The following is a 19295-nucleotide window of genomic DNA, read 5'->3' as shown; positions in this document are numbered from 1 at the left end:
CCTTGTCCAAGCCACCATCATCTCTCTCCTAGAATCCTGCAAGAGCTTCTTAACTGGTCTTCCTCTTCCACTTCCATCCCCATTTCACTTCAGTGTAACTTTCACTATCATCAGAGTCATTGTTCTGGAATGCAAATAGATCATCTCTGCCATGCCCTTGCTTAAAATTCTTCAAGCATTTGCCCAAATCTTGACCATAGCCTTTATGGCCTTGCAGCTGTCCACTTCCACTGTCCAGCCTCCACCTGTTCTGTTCTCTCTTGTGCCCATTTTGCTGTATAATAAGAACAATGGCTTATATTTATTGCACTCTCCCCTCATTCTTTGCCTGGCTATCTTATCCTTCAAATCTCACTCCGCTTAAATGTTATTTTCTCAGAGAGGCCTTCCTGACCACCTCACTCCATCTAAATAAGGCTTCTTTGTTCTCTCTTTCTTCTCTAATCGTTCTTCCCATAACTTAGCACTGTATGTGATTGTTCTGTCTCTGTCACTAAGTTGTAAGCTCCATAAGGACAAGGATTGTGTCTGCTTCCTTCATTGCTGTATACCCAGTGTTTAGCATACTGCCTGCTTAGAGTAGGTCTCCAATAAGTGTTCGTGGAATAAATAGATGAATTAACAAATAAGGGGAAGAGCCATATCTTCTTTTCATGGGTGGTGCACACACAGATACACACACACAAAAATGCACTATTAAGGCACTGTTAGTGCTCAGTAGATATTTGAGTTAAGTTCTGACAATGGACGCAAAAATTGATTTCAGCTAAAACTTTATTGGCTTGGCTTCTCTTGAGTGCCTGGGGTGGGGTTGAGGAAGGCGCTGAGAAGTGAAGGGCAGAGTCCAGTACTAAGCTGGGTTTGGTCACAGTCACTGAAACCTGGGGGGAGTGGGGACAGAAGAGGCAGGGGTGTAGAGGAGAGTCATTACTGACTTGGAGTCAGCAAAGTAAATTTATCCTGGTACCCATCCATGGTTAAACATCTCTTACCTCCAAATTACCTTTTTAATTTTAAATAATCAAAATGACTCAGAAAAATACAGAGACTATTACCCACTTTCCTGTGGAGCTTTTTTCATAGTTCCCTCTCCTCCACTGGTCTGGTCACATTCCTCTCTCCTTTCTTAATCCTTTTACAGAAAATCCTCCCAGATTCGCTCCCTTCTTCCCCTCCTGAACTTCCCAGTATCAGAGTCTGAATGTGTTTTGGTTTCTGTGTGTTGGTGCCTGCACCTCAAATGAGTGTCCTGCCTCACCGGTTGGGTGGAAGGTCCGGGTGGGTCTCTCCATGGTATTGAGCCATCTGTGGGTTCTGGGAGATGAATAGATGGATTGGGTTTCCTAACCAGTGAGCTGGACTGAAGAGGTCATTGAGGCCAGCAGCGCCACAAAGAAGGGCAACGTGCCTCCAACTAAAGGAGTTCCCATGATTAGGATAGTGACATAGTGCAAGGGTACAAAAAGAAAACTGAAAGTAGGATGGAAAGCTTAGCTCTTGTAGGCTCATGTTAGACAGACAGGTGAGAAACAGCATCTTAAGGGAGGGTGGGAGTTGAGAAAGAAGTACAGATAGTAATAATAGCTGCTAACCCTTACTGAGCTCTTATGACTCCTCAGATGCTGCCCTAAGCTCTTTACTTGCATTATTATTTAAACTTCACAACAATCCCATGAGATAGTTTCGATAGCCCTCATTTGAATAAAAACACTGAGGTTCAGAAAGGTTAAGTGATTTGTCCAAGGTCACACAGCTAGTGTGGGGCAAATGTCTGAATCTGAGTCTGAACTGGAAGTTCAAGCCATAAGCACTCTGCAGCACGCCCAAAGCCACTGAACTCCCCCAACCTGAGCCTGCGGAGCTCCATCTGATCCACCATCCAGGCCAGCAGCTCCTGAATCAGTAAATCCCTGAGCAAACCTTCATCGGTGGAGTTCTTGGGTGGAGAGCTGCAAAGGAGAAAGCCTTTGGCAAGTCGGCTTAGCCTGGGCCCCACCCAGAGAGTCAATACAGGGGCCCAGGGCACCAAGGGGGTGGGAGGTGGGGGCAATCAACACAGCTGCCTCTCAGTCATCTGGGCCTTCATATTGCCAGCCACCTTTCTGGCAGCTGCAGCCTGCTCTCCCTGCCCCGGGGAATCTGGGCACTTCAATATTGGGAAAACCAAACAATTCAGGTGCAAGCAGAATTGCACCCACCCTCCTCTACACGCAGCCCAGATTGCATTCCCAAAACCCAAGCAAGTACTTCAGGAACATTCCCTCTCTAGAATGATCTGTGCCACAGATTTCTTGCTTTCCCCAGAGAGGGAGTAACTGATCTCGGGACTGTCCTTGGAAGGCTCTCCCAGTTCCGCGAACAGCCCGAGATTTGTCAGGCAGGGAGTGGGAAGGCCCCGTTCGTGGACACTCTTCACATCCCCTCTCCTTGACCCAGTGACTCTTATCTGCACACAAAGTCATCCATCTTAGAAATCCTGGCCCAGTAACCACTCCCAGGACCCCATCCCAGACCCCTCCAGGGCTTCTTCCTTAAGCTCAGCTGACCTCCAGGGGTCTGCTCAAGGAAAACCCCTGTCTGAACTCTGAGTGGAGGAAGGGGATGCAGTTCATTCCAGGTCCTGGCCCTGCTCTGGAGTCTGGGAGAGGGAACAATGAGGCGGGGGCAGGTCAGAAGCCAGGAGCTCCTCCCTCCTCCGTTTCCCCTCTGGACCCCCCTCACCTCTGCTTCTCTCTTGCCTCCTCATTCTTGTTAGATTGACTGGACAGCTCTAAGGCCCGGGCCTCCCTCTGAGTGACGTTGTGTTTCCAGCTGGTAGGATAAAGATTAGAGAGTGGGTGGGGCTGGGGGAGACCCCAGACTTTCTTCAGTCCCTGGATTCTTGAATCTTTCGGTACTTCACCCTAAGAGCAGAGGGGACCTCTTTCTCCACTCAACATCCCCCCTTCTCCCCCCAGCCCCGCTGCCTTGTTTTCATGCTGACCGAACAGCAAGGGCAGGGAAAGAGATGGCAAAGAGAAGAAAGGATGAGGGCCATTTCTCCTAGTTCTAAAGTCTGAAGCTGCCACCATCAAGCAGTCACTAGAACAGCTCAGCTATGCCGGCCTCCATCCCCACCCACCCCTATCCCCCTGGGGATCCTTGGTAAGCTCCCACATTTTCCATGACTCTTCCCCTTTAGAAGTAAAGGATTGAAAGACTCACCTAGTCCTATCCTGAGACTAGACTGCTGCCGGGTCAGGGTACGGGTCAGAGCCACCAGGTTGTACAACTCCCCACTGTCGTCTAAGTGAAGGGGGCCACCTGGAGTTGAGCATGCCACTGCCCAAGTGGCCATCAATGGCGGCCTGGTCTGAATGGGGGAACAGGGAACAGGAGGGGGTATGCCCAATGACTCACTCGTTCTTCTTCCCCTTCTGGGCCAGTAGCCAGTTCACAAAGTCTTTTTGGCGGATCTTGTCCATGGCTATACTGTAGTCACTGATGAAAGTCCCCTCGGAGTACCTCGGGCCTCGAGGTTCGGGGCTGCTGACCTTAAGGTGGGGTCTAAGGGTCAGGGAGGGGAGAGAGATAGAAAACCAGGATGCCAGAGAAGGGACAGAGAGGACAAACAGTTACTAACAGGAGGTGGACATTTGAAAATGAACCAGCCCATTTCTTGGGAACCCATTAGTATAGGGACACCCTGTTGTCCATCAATCAGCCCCCTGCAGACTTTATCCACAGCTCATGGGTCCATCTTCCTGTACCCTCAGTGTGGGTGGCTCTGGACTCCGGGCAAAGAGGGATCAGGGGTCCCCCTCTCCCAAAGGACTGAATCACACAGTTCCCTCTTTTGTCCCTCTTGCCCTGGCCCTTCCTGATTCAGTCCTTTAGTTCACTTTGATAATAATGATAGTGACCCCTTATAGAACAGCACTTACCATGAGTCAGGCACCCTCTGAAGCCTACAATACCTAATTTCATTTAATCCTCACAGCACCCCTAAGAGGTCTATCCTGTTGATTATCCCCATTTTATAAAGGAGGAGACTGAGGTACAGAGAGATGAATTTACCACACAGCACAAGTGGCAGATCCAGGGTTTACCCACAGGTGGCCTGGGCGCAGGTCTATGTTCTTAACATCTACATGATGTTCTCTATCCTTGTTTGTGTCCCTGACAGTCCATGGCTCAAATCTACATGGGCTTATATTTGCCCTTGCATCTGCTAGGGCCCAACTCTTTCCTCAGATAGACTCTCCTGGTTGCCGAAAACACAATTCAACCAACACAATTATTCACTCATAATGCTCTCTCCTTTTCTTTCCAGTATGTTTGACAATTTACAACATGCCTATATAGTTCTTTGTTTGTTCCTCCCCTTGGATGTCTGAGGGTAGGAGGCATTTGTGTGGACTATGTTCACATAGATCCCTATGCTTGGTGCTCAGGTGGCCCTCTATAAAATTGTACTGAATGCATGCATATATGAATGGTTGAAGTGTTCACTAGGAAGGGAGACACCAGGAAGTCCTTCTGTATGTCTAACCACAGTCTCTCCTGCTGCAACAATACTGCATAATATCCTCTAGAATTGACCTCACTCTGCATTCAAACTGCTGGCAGTTTTGCACTCCAGCTGCTTTCCTCTTTGCCTAGGATCCTTCCCTCTCTCCTCCCCTTGAAAAAGATTCCCAAACCCAACCACCTACCAGGTCCCTCCCCTCCCCTGCCCTTTCCCATCACCTTACCTGGAGTGACTCTTTTCCCTCTCCCCTAGCACCACTGCCAGCAGCAGGGACACCAGCAGCAGAGAGAAAGTTTTCATGGCCACCGTCTTCCAAGGATTATTTCCTGAGCTAAGAGAGAAAAAGACCAGAAAGAGGCAAGAAGGGCGGTGCTGAGGGAGCAGATAGTGGGGCAAAGCGCTGCTGGGGTCTCAGAGCTTTGTGTGGGTTCTGAAAGCTGGGGAGAGTCTGAGTCCTGGGGTTTGGAGCTCTTCTAACAGGCTGGAACAACACCGTGGGGAGGGTGGGGGTACTGGGCATTAGAGTTAGTGACTAGAGGGCACATGGGCCGGCTAAGAGTGAACCTGCTTATTGTTTTTCATTTTAAGCTGGCAGGTTCTGCTAAAATTGGCAAGATTTTCCCCTTAAAGCCCTCCAAGGTTCACATCAGCCAGCCTTCCTGCTCTCAAATTAGCTGTCACCTAAATCATTGTAGCCCTCTTGCCTAAATGAAAACCACACATAGAACCATCTTCTTCTCCCCTTCTCAGTCTTAACTGTCTCAACCTAGGGAAGTTCTTCTTGAAGTCTAACCTATATCCTCTACAAGGGATTGACCCATTTCATCCAGTGAGTCTTCAGTAGAGATGAAGAACAGTGGGAAACTTTCCTCCCAAGCCCTGAAAACCAAAGCTAGACCTAGAGATTTGTGTGCATCAGACCTCATTGTCCTGCCTTCGTCACCTGGGTGTAAAGAAACCATCAGAGCTATCTTATTTCTTATATAGTGGATGAGAATGTGAGATGCAAGGGCGCTGAGCACCTAGGGTTGCCAAGGCCCACCTCGTCTCCTGGTCGTCTCATCCATCCTTTCCCCACCTTCTCCCTTACCAAAAAGGCTCCTCCAGAAGGACAGGGTGTGGGGCTCTTCCTCCTACTTCTGGCCCTTTGGAGCCTGCTTCAAGAGAGTCTACTGCAGTGCCTTTATAGCCAGGTGTCACAGACCAGCTGATTAGCCTAAAAGCATCTTATCTCAAGAAATTAAACCCACAACTCCTGCCACATTAGGTCCATTGTACACATAATAAAGTTGCCCTTTCCATCTGAACTATGTTAATTGGTGATTAACATTTGGGTATCACCAGCTGCCAGTGGGTAGGCTACCCTAAGTGCCTTCTCCATTCTGGGCCCAGGGCCCAGTACTTTTCTATCCCCATGCCATTTATAGGGCTGTTGGTTAGAAAGGGTGCAATGGTTAGCGCAGGCTTGGGGTAGGGTGGGCACCAGCTGGGGGTAAGGGGCTCCCAAAGGCAAAAAAGCTGCTTCTGATTGGTGCCAGCTCTGGACAGTGGCCCACGGCTTTGGCCCTGTGGCCATGTCCACATCATAATAGCCCAGCTGGCTGGGAAAAGGTCTGGAGAATGAGAAGGACGGAGGTCGAGAGAACATGAAGGATGGGGTTTCCTGGTGGGAGCTGGGTACACCGAGGACTTACCCCCAGTTGTCTTCCTGCTGAGGGGCATGACAGAGTGGGGAGAAGGGACATGTTTACACCTAGAGAACTCAAAAGATAGGGTAGCTACAATTTTATTGGTGAACATTTATGAGAGTCAAGCCCCTCTCCTCAAATGTCCTGCTCTCCTATATTAGGGAACCGTGTGGTCCCGTCTCCTCCATTAGACTGGAGACCCCTGTGGTCATGCTATGCTTTGTCTATCAGACTGGGGGCTCTCTGCAAGCAGGGATGTAAACTAGGGGCTGTATTTCTCCCCACCCCCCATCGTAATGGGGACTTCCTAAGAGTAAGGGCTATGTCCCCACCCCATCCCCAGGACCAGAGTCTCCTTGAAGTGCCCCCTTGTCTTTCTCTCAGTATGTAGCACACGGCTCTGTCCATCTCAGTCTAGAAGAGGGAGGACATAAACTGCAGTTTTAGCAGGCACCAAAGTCTCCTTCCCCAACCTTGCCTTTCTCCACTCGCCAAGGGTACCTCCAAGCTCATTCTCTGCTTTTTACCTCCAGGGCTTCATAAAGGCCACTTCCCTTTCCAGGTGAACTCCCCAGCCTGGGAGCAGATCCAGCACAAAATTAAGTGCCTGTGTGGGATAAAGGTAACCAGACTAGGAGGGCAACTCACCTCTGCCTCCTGGAAACCTCCCCTCTCCCACTCACCCACTTCTCAGCATCCAGAAAAACTTCTCCCTGGGTAAGCACTCCAAATTCTGTCTCCTGGCTACCAATGGGCAGAGATTAGACTACATACAGATTTCACCTCCAAAGGTGATATTGAGGCTGATTGTGACCCTGCTGCCAGTTCAGCAAGAAGGTTAATAGGTGTCAAAACCCATTAGTCCCCCAACCCAAACCCCCATATGGAGGCAGAGGGTATCCAAGAACAGTGAACATAATTCCCTGAGACCCCTAAGTCTGATGCCAAAGGAGTCAAGGAAGGTTCTGAGATGGGTCCAGCGGCCCTGAGCCCCTGCCTGGTGCTCCGTTTGTTTTGGGGGTGGGATGCTCTAAAGGCCAGTTTTGCGTTAAGTCCCCATCCCACCCCCTCTTGGAGGGGACCTCTCTGCAGCCTCCATCTCAGTTTCCCTTTGATCTTTGGCCTTCTTTGCCCTGCTGTCGACAGACAAGGGAGGAATGTGGCTTGGGCCCAGGGGGGAGGGGCCAGGGCGTGGCCAGGGGGGAAGGCCCTGGGGAGGGCAGCTAAGTTCAGAGTTCCCACTCCTCAGGAGCAAGGGAGCAATGTGGGGCCGGCCGGAGGAGGTCAGAGAAGCAGCCAAGCTCCAAGAGATACTCACAGGCCCCACACAGGGCATTTTGGGTTGTACCATTCAGGCCCTGGGAAGTATCTGGGCAATGGAAGTGCCAGTTTATGCCAGGGGAAGAACCATGGTGTGCAGAGTCCTGTGCAGGCACAGGATAGGGTAGAGAGGGGCTCAGGAGAGGGCAGTGCCCCAGTCCCATCGTGGGGAATTTCCAGGATGTGAGGGGTCAGAGAAAGCACAGCGGATGGGGAAGCAGGAGGATACAAAAATCCAGATACCAAAGCTGAGGGTCCTGGCAGGGTGGAGAGAATGTGTGGAGTTGGGTGCAGGGTGGGGGGCTGGGGGTTGGGGAGGGTGTCTGAGGAGGCATGGAAATCAGGTATTCAGAGGGACAAGACGCAGGGAGAGGGTGATGGGCAGGACTGTTGCAGGACATCCCAGGATCCTGCTTCCCAACCTACCTGGGCTCAGAGTCAGGGACCCAGGAGTGAGAACTGGATTGGGAGGAGAGCATTGGGGCTTGCTGGCTCTTCCAGCTCAACGTGACTCACCGCCACCCCCAACCCACCCCACCCCACCCCTGCCCTGGGCACAGTTCTCAGGGCCACCTCAGACATTCCAGGCTGCACTCTGCAGCTTGGCCAGGGTGACTCAGAGCTCTGGCTGCAGCCTCCCCTCCTTAGACTCCACTTTTGAAGCCCACTTGGTCTTTAGGCTCACTGAGTGATTCAGAAAGCAGACATCCCTCTCTGATCCTTCTTTCACAAAATAGCAGGTTTATTTTCCTTCCCAGTTTCCTGCAGAGGAAGAAACAAGAGCTACGTGATGCCCAACAAACTTTGCTAAGTCATCTGGTCCATCTTCCTGACTTCCAGAAGGACTACCTCCAGCTTTCCACCCCAGTCACATCACACAGTCATGGTCCCAAATGTTTTTACCCACACCTCCCCCAGCTCCACTCAGGTCAAGAGTGATACTTTCCAGCCTCTTCTAGCCATTTGCTAACAGGAATCAGTTTGGCCATCCCCTCTCAGTTCTAACCCCAATGCATCTTGCTGTTATCAAACACTCTTTGATTGCTTTTGTTTATCTGGAAAATAGTTTCAGCCATTAATAGTTGCTGTATGACCCGTGAGAGGAGGATTGTACTGAAGAGTTAGAATTGGGTTAGGGTGGCCACAGGTTCTTTCTTTCCAAGAGCCCTGCTGGAGGGAAGGAATTGGTTGTGCTTTTAGGATAAAAGGCCAGGGGTTTGGACCTCACAGAGAGAGAGAGAGCAGCATTCCTGAACCCCTCTGTCCCCTGGTGGGAACACCATCCCACGAAAAGGAAGGGGGCCTTTCTTCTTTCCTTTTCCTTGAGTGGGGGATATGAAGGATGGAACAGTTTCCAGAGTCCCCATGGACACCCCCAACCCATACACACACACACACACACACACACACACACACACACAAATACGCGCGCACCCACTTGCTCTCCTGCAATGATATGTGGGGCTGTTCTGCAACTTCAGAAACCATACCCCTCATTAATTAGCTTAGGGAGCACCCTGGTGGAGTGGAAAGAGAGGATAAGGAGGACAGAAGACTGGGGTTCAAGCCCCAGCTCCATCCATCACACCTGAGGTTATGATTTGACTTTGGGCCAAGCTTTTAACCATTCTGAGCTGAGCCTCAGTTTGACCATCTCTAAACTGGGGATAAGACAACAAAATTGCCCTGCCTAACTCATAGCTAGGTATGGAGTTACAACACTTGTTAACTTGAAGGCATCCTGCCTTGTACTTTAAGAGCACAACCTTGGAGGTGGCACTCTCTGGAATGATCTTACCTTCCTGACTCTTTATGGTGAGAATTAAAGAAGATGAAATGATAAAGCCAGGCCAACTTATCCCAGCATCTGAGACACGGAAGGCTATGAAACTTCATATTAGGATCAAGGGCATTGGAGACAGATCCCGTTATGCTTACCAGTGGAGTAATTGAGAGTAACTTGGCCTTTCTGTGCTTCAGTTTGCCTTTCTGTGAAATGGGGTCAACATAATAGTTCCTACTTCATAGAGTTGATTTAAGAATCATGTATACTTGATAAATTAGTTCTTTTTTTGCTGTGTAACAGTTACTCCAAATCTTAACAGCTTAAAACAATAAACATTCATTATCTCACACAGAGGGTCAGGAATCTGGGAGAGGCTTAGCTATGTGCCTCTGGCTCTGGGTCCCTCAGGAGGTTACAGGCGAGCTGTCAGTTTGGGTTGCAGTCTCTGAAGAGTTGTCTGAGTTTGCAGGATCCACTTCTAAGCTCACCCCGGTGACTGGTAGTGACGGCCTCAGTTCCTGCCATCTGGGCCTCTCCTTGGGGCCGCTCACAACCGGGCCTCACCACCCCATCCCTGGCCGAGCTCACACAGCCAAGACAAGAGCCCCAACGTCTTTTAAAACCTAATGTTGGGTGAAGACATCATGTTGAATGAAATAAGCCAGACCCAATAGGACAAATATTGTGCGATCTCATTATTTGAAATAACTAGAATATGCAAATTCATGAAGACAGAAAGATTACAAGAGTACACAGGGATGGCAGGAGGGATGGGGAATGAAGAGTTAACACTTAATGGGTACAGAGTTTCTGCTTGGGGTGATGGACCAGCTTTGATTATGGATAATGGTGATGGTAGCACAACATTGTGAATGTAATTAACACCACTGAATTATATACTTGAAAGCGCTTAAAATGGAAATTTTTTGTTGTATATATGTTAACAAAAATTTTTTTTTTAAAAAAGCATAGAATGGTACAACACAAAGAGTCAACCCTAATGTAAACTATGGACTTTGGTAAACAGTATAATTATAATAATATTGTTTCATCAATTGTCACAAATGTACCACCCTTATGCAAAATACCAATAATAAGGAAAACTAATTTTTCTGTAAACCTACAACTGCCCTAAAAAATAAAGTCTATAAAAAACCAAACACAACAAAACAAACCTAATGTCAGAAGTGACAGACCATCACATCTGCTATCTCTCTTTGGTCACACAGACCAACCCTGGTACAGTGTGGGAGTGGACTACAAAAAAGTAGGACTGTCAGGGATCAATATGGCCACTCTGGAACCTGATTACCATATACGTAATCAGCCCTAAGAAAATGTTGGCCATCACTGTTATTAGAGGAGATGCCAGATTCATTAAGCATTTCTTTTCATAAACTCTGACTGATTTCTATTTATTTCAGTCCCCTGCTCTCTGCAAGAGTTGGGGCTCAGGTAATCTTAGATACTGAGGAGAGATAAATCAAGTAAATTTCTCTGATATCCCACAAAGACCAGCAGAGTACAGATGTCAGATACGAGAAGAGGAGCTTGAGTTGTATTTCAAGAGGGTACTTGCTGGTTAGGCACACTTACGGGCATATAGTTGGGTTGGGACCCAGGAGGCTAGGATGAGAATGGCCCTGTCACAGGAAATCTGGGGAAAAGTATGCTTTTCCCAACTGATGAGTCAAACTGGGAAAGCAGCTTGATAAAAGAAGAGGTTCTCAACCCAAGCTGCACATTCTAATCACTGGGGAATAGGGATGCCAGATAAAATACAGGATGCCCAGTTAAATTTTAATTTCAGATAAACAATGAATAGTATTTTCATACAAGTATGTCCCAAAGATTGCATACTTAAAACTAAAAAAAAAAAAAAAAAAAAAAAAAAAAAAAAAAATCATTGTTTATCCAAAACAGAGATTTAACTGGGCATCCTTTATTTTTATTTGCTTAAGCTGATAACTCTATCTGGGAAGCTTTAAAATCTCAGTGCTCCAGTGCTGCTCCCAGATAGTCTAAGTAATTGGTCTGGAGATTTTAAAAACTCTATATTTTGAAATAATTTCAATCTTATCAGAAAGTTGCAAAAATAATATAAAGGCAATACATAGAGTTCCAATATACCCCCATCCAGATTCACCAGCTTTTAACATTTTGCCACATTTGTTGTATCATTCTATCTATCTATCTATCTATCTATCTAATCGATCACTTACCTATCTAATACCTACCTATTTTCTAAACATTTGAGAGTAGTTTGCACACATCATTCACCTTTACCATTTAATACCACTATGTATATTTCCAAAGAACAAGGATATTTACTTATGTAACCACAGAAAGTACAGATATCAAATTTAAGAAATTGAACATATTCTATCTTTTCAGTTGCCCCAGTAATGTCCTTCTGGGAACTTTTCCCCACTCTGTTATTAGATCCAGTTCAGGATCATGCATTTCATTTAGTGGCCATTATCTCTTTAGTCTCCTTTAGTCAGTTCCTCAGCTAGCCTTTCTTTCTCTTTCATGATATTTTTATCATTTTTTTTTTCACATTTTTAAAGAGTACAGACCAGTGTGTTTATAGACTGTTTCTCAATTTGGGTTTGTCTGAGGTTTCCTCCAGATTAAATTCAGGTTATACATCCTGGCCAGAATACTAGAAAAATGAAGATGTGTCCTTTACAGGGTATCATACTTGGAGGAACAAGCATCCATCTGTCCCTTATTAATGATAATTTAAATCACCCAATCAAGGTCTTGTCTGATTTCTCCATTGTATAGTCTCTATTTTTTCCTTATAACTAAAGTAGTCTAAAGGGAGACACTTACCTTATTCCTCATCAGATGATCCCCCTTAGACTTAGCAACCATTGATGATTCTTGCTTGAACTGATCTTTATATGATGTTGGAAAATGGTGATTTTTCAACTCACCACTCCCTTGAAGGCATTGGGAAATTTTTAAGAGTGTTATTGACATACATTTAACGGCAAATATTTCATTTGAACTGTACAATTTGATGTTTTGACATGTTTTTTTCTTCCATGAAACCATCACTATCAGCAAGATAGTGAACGACTCTACCTCCCCAAAAAGTTTCCTTGAGCCCCTTTATATTCCTTCCCTCCCTGCAACTACTAATCTGCTTTCTGTCACTATAGATTAGTTCATATTTTCTAGAATTTTATATAAATGGAATCATATAATATGTAATTTTTTTGTCTGACTTCTTTCACTTAGTATACTTATCTTGAGATTCATTTATGTTGTAGCATGATCAATAGTATGTTCTTTTTTTAATATAAATGTTTTTTATTAGAGAAGTTGGAGGTTTACAGAAAAATCATGCAGAAAGTAGAGTTCCCATATACCCCCTCCCCATTATTAACACCTTGCATTAGTGAGGTACCGCTGTTAAAATTGACAAAAGAATATTATTATAATTGTACTATTAACTATAGTCCATAGTTTACATTAGGGTTCTGTATTGTACAGTCCTGTAGTTTAAAATTTTTTTTTATTGTAGTAACTTACATACATTCTTTTCTAATACTGAATACTATTCTTCCATTAAATGAATATATCACAATCTGTTTATCTGTTTACCTCTTGATGGATATTTGGGTTGTTTCCAGTTTTCAGTTATTACAAATAAAGCTGCTATGAAAATTTGTGGGCAAGTTTTTGTCCACAAATATGGACAAATGCTCTTATTTTTCCTATGAATGCAGTATGTTTAACTTTTTAAGAAACTGCCAAACTGTTTTCCAAGGTGGTTAGAACATTATGTATTCCTACTGCCATTTTTGAGAGTTCCAGTTCCTTCAAAGTCTTCCCAACACTGGGTATGGTCAGTCCTTTTAATTTTATCCATTTTAATAGGTATCTTAACAGGTAACGGTATCTCATAGTGATTTTAACTCACATTTCCATGTTGACTAATAATGTTGATTATCTTTTCATGTGCTTGTTTGCTATCTGTATGTCTTCTTTGGTGAAGTGTCTCTTCAAATCTTTTGCCTGTTTTGGGGGAAGAGGGTGTTATTTGTTTTCTTGTTGAGTTTTTAGAGTTCTTTATATAGTCTGAATACAAATTCTTTATCAGATACATGATTTGTACATATCTCCTCCCAGTCTGTGGCTTGTCTTTTCATTGTCTTAACAGTATCTTTTGAAGAGCAGAAGTTTTTTTTTAAATTTTGATGAAGTTCAATTTATCAGTTTGGCTTTTTATGGATTGTGATCTAAAGTATCTTTACTTAAACCAAGGTCACAAAAGTTTTCTCTTAGAACTGTTATTGTTTTAACATTTAGGTACATGATCCATTTTGATTTAATTTCACATAAGGGACTAAGCATGGATGGAAGGTGATTTTTTTGCCTATGAATAGCCAATTGTCCCAGCTCCATTTGTTGAAAAGGCTAACTTTTCTCCATTGAGTTGCCTTTGCACCTTTGTCAAAAACAAGCTGTGATATCTGCCTTCCCGCCTACGTGGGATCAGACACCCAGGGGACTGAATCTCCCTGGAAACGTGGAATATGACTCCCAGGGAGGAATGTAGACCCAGCATCATGGGATGGAGAACATCTTCTTGACCAAAAGGGGGAAGTGAAAGGAAATGAAATAAGCTTCAGTGGTAGAGAGATTCCAAAAGGAGCCGAGAGGTCACTCTGGTGGGCACTCTTATGCACAATATAGACAACCCTTTTTAGTCTAATGAATTGGGGTATCTGGCGGTAGATACCTGAAACTATCAAACTGCAACCCAGAAGCCATGAATCTTGAAGACGATTGCATGAAAATGTAGCTTATGAGGGGTGACAATGTGATTGGGAAAGCCATATGGACCACACTCCCCTTTGTCTAGTTTATGGATGGATGAGTAGAAAAATGGGGAAAGGAAACAAACAAACAAACAAAGGCACCCAGTGTTCTTTTTTGCTTAAATTGCTCTTTTTCACTTTAATTATTCTTCTTATTATTTTTGTGTATGTGGTAATGAAGGTGTCAGGGATTGATTTTGGTGGTGAATGCACAACTATGTAATGGTACTGTGAACAATCAAATGTATGATTTGTTTTGTATGACTGCATGGTATGTGAATATATCTCAATAAAATGAATTAAAAAAAAATAAGCTGTGATATATGTGTGGATTACATTGGAGTTTTTAAATGTTCCCAAAGTCGGAGAGCCAAGAACAAGGACTTGGGCTCCAGGCATACACGGGATAGAATCCTGGTCTTGTCACCTATCTGAGGCACAGCTGGTCTACAAACTAGAATCAATGATATCACCCACTTGAGGGTGTTTGCCCTGTTTTACAGTGTTCTCTCTTGGTGTCTTTTCTTCTTTCCTTCTCCACTCTTCCCCAGACCAATGTGTTGGAATGGGAAGGCTGGCCCTAAGGAATGTTTTACAACCTCTTTGATCCCCAAATCCAGGGCTCTAAGAAGGAAAGAAGGTGTATACTGGTATGTGGTATCCATGAGCTACTTGCAGCCAGTTAGGGCATCTAACACACATCAGGCAGCTGCTCCAGGCAAGGCTGTACAGGCACATTCACAGGTCAAGCCCCTTTGCTTTTGGTGGAATTAGTGCAACTTCTTGCCACTTGTGCAGGGCAGAGCCTCTGCCTGTACAGTCAATAACAGACTGTTAATTGATCAAAAGAAGTTGTTGATAGGCAACATTTTCAACACATTGAGGTCATGGAGAAATAATAACGGAGAGGCTAGGTAATGAAAATAATGGAGTCCACTGTCTTAGAGAAAATAAGCGACATGGATCCTGCCTGTGGCTTCCGTGTGTGGGAAGACATGATCCCACAGCAAGGACCTGTTAGGCTGTTGAGGGAGAAGCGGGCTTTACCCTTGGCTGCTTCCAGCAATGTGTCTGCACGATCCAGGACAAGTTGGGCAGGTGCGAACCTGAGTCCTTGCTTCCTGCTGTTTACCAGGCTGGTTCTAAGTTTTAGCACATACCATCTCAGTTTATTATGAATACATGTATAATTAATAAAATCTTTAGCTGAAGTTGTCAAGCCACATGGCTGATCAGGGTGAGTTGCAGTTAACCCTCAACCCTGGTTGCTAATGTAGGGAGAATTTCTGGCAGTATCAAATCGTGGAACAGCAGAAGATCCAAAATTATTTCCTATTTGGTTTGTAAAGGTATTCTATGTATTATACAGTTGGATATTCATTTGACTTAAGAATTTTGTTATAAAAATATAATAAACTCAGTCTGGAAATCTTGGAAAGTAGAGAAGATGAGAGAGAGAGAGAGACATGCACACAGAGAGAAATACACTGATATTCTTGATAAATTTCTTTGCAGGTTTTTTATTATTTTGATTAATTTTTATTATGAAGTATTTTATAGTTTACAAAGATAACATAAAGTTTACATGTTCAGTTTCAAGAAAAATAGAACAAACCCCTGTGTAGCTATCACCCAGTTTATGAGCTAGACCATCCCAACATCTTTGAAGTGCTTTGTAAGCCCCTTTGTAATCATTCCTGTATTACTTTTTCTAGAACAAATCACATTCTGGAATTCTGAGTTTATCATTTTCTTGCTTTTCTTTAAAGTTATACCTCTTCTGAATGTTTTGCATATTTTTGAACTTATATAAATGTTACCATGATGTATATATTCTTCTGTCGCTAGGTGTGTTCGATCAATATTGTGAGATTCATCCATGTTGATACATGTTGCTCAAGTTCATTCATTGTCACTGCTCACTGCATGATTTTACCAGCTTTCTCTATCCATTCTCCTGGGCATTTGTATGGTTTTGAGGTTTTTGTTATTATAGACAATGCTGCTGTGAATGTTCTTGTATACATCTCCTGGGACCCATGTGCAAGATTTTCTCCAGGTAATTTCTAGTCTTTTGTGCACGGATAGCTGTTTCTTTTTTGAAGATGGTTCCAAATCGTATGAACCATACGAACCCAAGTAATGAATTGTGTGTTATGCTCTTTTTCACTTTATCTTTAGTGCATAAACTTTCCCTCAAATTATACTAAATCCTTTTAGAGCACAATTTTAAAGGGTACATGGTATTTTGTCAAGTAGCTATGTTAGAAGTTACTTGAATATTCCCCTATTTTTGAACATTTATATTGTTAGATTTTTTTTCCCCTTCACAGTTATATACAACACATCTTTGTTTGTTGTCTTTTTATATATAGGATTTTTTGTAGAAAGTTACCCGAAAGTGCAATTTCTATGTCAAATAGTATGAATATTTTTAAGACTCTTGTTGCCTTAAAATTGCTCTCCCACACAGCCAAATGGAATGCTTTATTTCACTATATTCTTGCTAGCAATGAGTATTATAATTAAAAAAAAAATCTTTGCTACTTTGATGACCTTTTTTTTTTTAGTTTACACTGATAGAAAAATGGCTTTGCCTTCTCCTTGAGCATTCATAGCCATTTACTAGGACATTCAGTAATTGTCTGCTATGAACTGGGTGAGATAGACCAGATAGCCTGGGAATCACCAAGAGGGAAGTGTCTCCCACCCCAGAGGGAAGTGTTTCCCTTGGGGTGACATTTTTACTTTGGATAACACACAACATAACAAATCTTTGCATAGTTAGTGGGGTGCTAGCTATATGCCCAGAAGAAAGAACCTAAAAGACCTCTTGGTGAAGATGAATGTGGGCTGTTCCTTTGAGATTGTCATCCTGGCTTTGTGGCATCAGGGGAGACCAAGGTGGTAAAGAGATGTGCTGTCTAACTCTGATGGTTGGCAATGACCAGACACAGAGGAAAGAGGGTGCTGATCAGTTGGCATTCTCTGTTATGGGCACAGGACTGGGGACTGATACACCCAGAGATGCCCCTTGGTTGCTAGTCTTGATGTAGACCAAGCAGCCTTTTGACTGCTTGCATTTACCTGCATTTCATGTGCTGATTGTAGTGTATTGTATTTACCAGAAATAAAAAATGAAAATAATAAATTAGCACCCACATGCTGAACACAGAGCACAGTGTTTTGTCTCATACTGACCATGTGTTTTCTCATTTAGTATCAAAAGATACTTATTCAATATGTTTATTGGACATCTGTCAGGCTAGACTACCTGAGTGATACAGAGGCTTTTCCCTCAAAGATTTGATACATAAAATGCTAATAAAATTAGTTAGCAACATAAGACACAGAGAAGTGATACAAAGAAACGTGTAATGTTCAGACCACAAATTCTGGGAGTACAGGGATAGAGGAGCTCTCCCGTCTGAATCACCCTGCGCTGATCCTCAAAAATGTAAGGAGTTTCCCATTTTGGTGTATAAAATACTTAAAGCATCTCTGTATCTCTCCATCTCACCAGAAATAACAGTTTGAATGATAACAAGTTAGTGATAGTGGGAGAGGGAAAAGGAAGAGGGAATGAGAGAAGAAAAGGAAGGAAAGGATAACAGATATTGGATAGGAGTATTGGTTTAAAAGAGGGAAGAAAAGAGTTGAGGGGCAGAGGAGAAGGAGAATAACAAAAGGGAGAAGAGAAGAAACAAAGAAAAAAGAAAAACTGAAAGTAGGGTAAAGGTAAAGGGGGAGGAGGAAAGGAATTGACAGTGTCGGGAGTAGGAAGAAAAATGTAGGAACAAAAGGAGAGAAAAAGGAAGGGAAAGGGGAGGGGAGGGGGAGGGGCAGGGAGGAAGAGGAAGGTTAGGGAAAGAGAAGGGATCATGGACACCACTTCAAAGCAATATAGACATAACTCGAATATTTGTTCCCTACACACTTTATAAACACATTTTAACACTTAAAAGATCGTGAAAATTTATTCCATAATTTATCATATAAAGGCTGACCAAATATTTTCAGGTTATGTTTAAGAATGGAAATTAAGTTGCCTTACTAATAATTCTGAAAATCTGGGGGGTGTTTATGAGAGAGGTGGATGGCCCAAAACTCTTTCTAGATTATTTAACCCATGAAAGCCAGAAATCATTTTGGAATTGTATCTTACTTTAACCGAACAACCAGTTTTTTAAAAAATAAGATAAGGTTGGGCTGGGTCCCTTTTCTTTGTAAAACTGGTTTGTATGTGAAGACAGATTGAAATGTTTTTAAGGAATTTCTTGATGGTGAAATAGTAGGGAAAGAATATATTTTTCATTTTTTGTAACAAATAAAAAATCACAGCAACTTACTTTCCCCTTTAAAACCCTGGACTATTTGAGGCAGCACCTGAAAAAACAAAAACAAAAACAAAAACAAAAGCCCTAACTAGAAACAGGGGTAAAATCAATTAGTCTTATCATCAGGAATAAATTTTTTTAAATAAGCAAACAAAAATAAACTTTCTTTTCAGCTAGAAAAAATATTTTAGTCTTAAAAAGCATAGGTATTATCCAGCTAAAATTGAATTGACTTCATGCAGTTTAATGTTGTAACTGATTCATTTGGAATTAAAATCATTTAAATACTAAATATTTAAACACTGGGAGACACGGATTTCAAGTACAAAATTGTCTTACTACTATTTCCACCTTAATAATATTTAGTTATGGATGCCCTCTCTTTTGTTGCTTTAAAATTTTTATTTTGAAAAATTACATTTATTTCCTTATTTTTTCTTGAACAGTCTTCCCCCAAATGAACCACTGATCTATTCTGCACTTTGTGCTGTAGAGACTGAACAAAGTTGCTCATTATCTTTTTAATCAAATGATTTTGGGAGTAAAAATGCAAACAGCAGTAATAGTATAATGTGAGGAATGTTATTGACCATTTCTACAAGTCAATAAGGGTAGGAGTGGAGTACTTTAACTTACTAACAAATTGAATTTGGAAACATCCATTTAAGAAAAACTATGTTAATAAAATAAATTATTCCTTCCCTTATTAAAAAATTTCTATACTGCAAACCTGAACTAAAATTAAAATTGAGCAGTTTTGTCATACACACTGTGAGACCCACAGAAAAACAAATGAATATGTTAAAGTTTTTTTTTCCC

The 19295-nt window shown here is 43.2% G+C and overlaps 1 protein-coding gene across 1 annotated transcript; it reads right to left on the bottom strand.

Annotated features, from left to right (window-relative positions):
- Window positions 1-871: 871 nt before the first annotated feature.
- On the bottom strand, window positions 872-13246 carry LOC119514743 (gastric inhibitory polypeptide). Its single transcript, XM_037810490.1, has 6 exons — window positions 13239-13246; window positions 4734-4841; window positions 3400-3546; window positions 2722-2811; window positions 1848-1949; window positions 872-881 (listed from the first exon to the last, which is right to left on the bottom strand). Exons 1-6 carry the CDS (start codon window positions 13244-13246, stop codon window positions 872-874), a joined length of 465 nt encoding a protein of 154 aa, XP_037666418.1.
- Between the last annotated feature and the right edge of the window lie 6049 nt (window positions 13247-19295).

Source organism: Choloepus didactylus, chromosome 18 (genome assembly GCF_015220235.1).
Source record: "Choloepus didactylus isolate mChoDid1 chromosome 18, mChoDid1.pri, whole genome shotgun sequence".
Classification (NCBI taxonomy): domain Eukaryota; kingdom Metazoa; phylum Chordata; class Mammalia; order Pilosa; family Megalonychidae; genus Choloepus; species Choloepus didactylus.
Note: the sequence above shows the minus strand (reverse complement) of the source record. Positions and strands in the feature narration are given on the sequence as shown.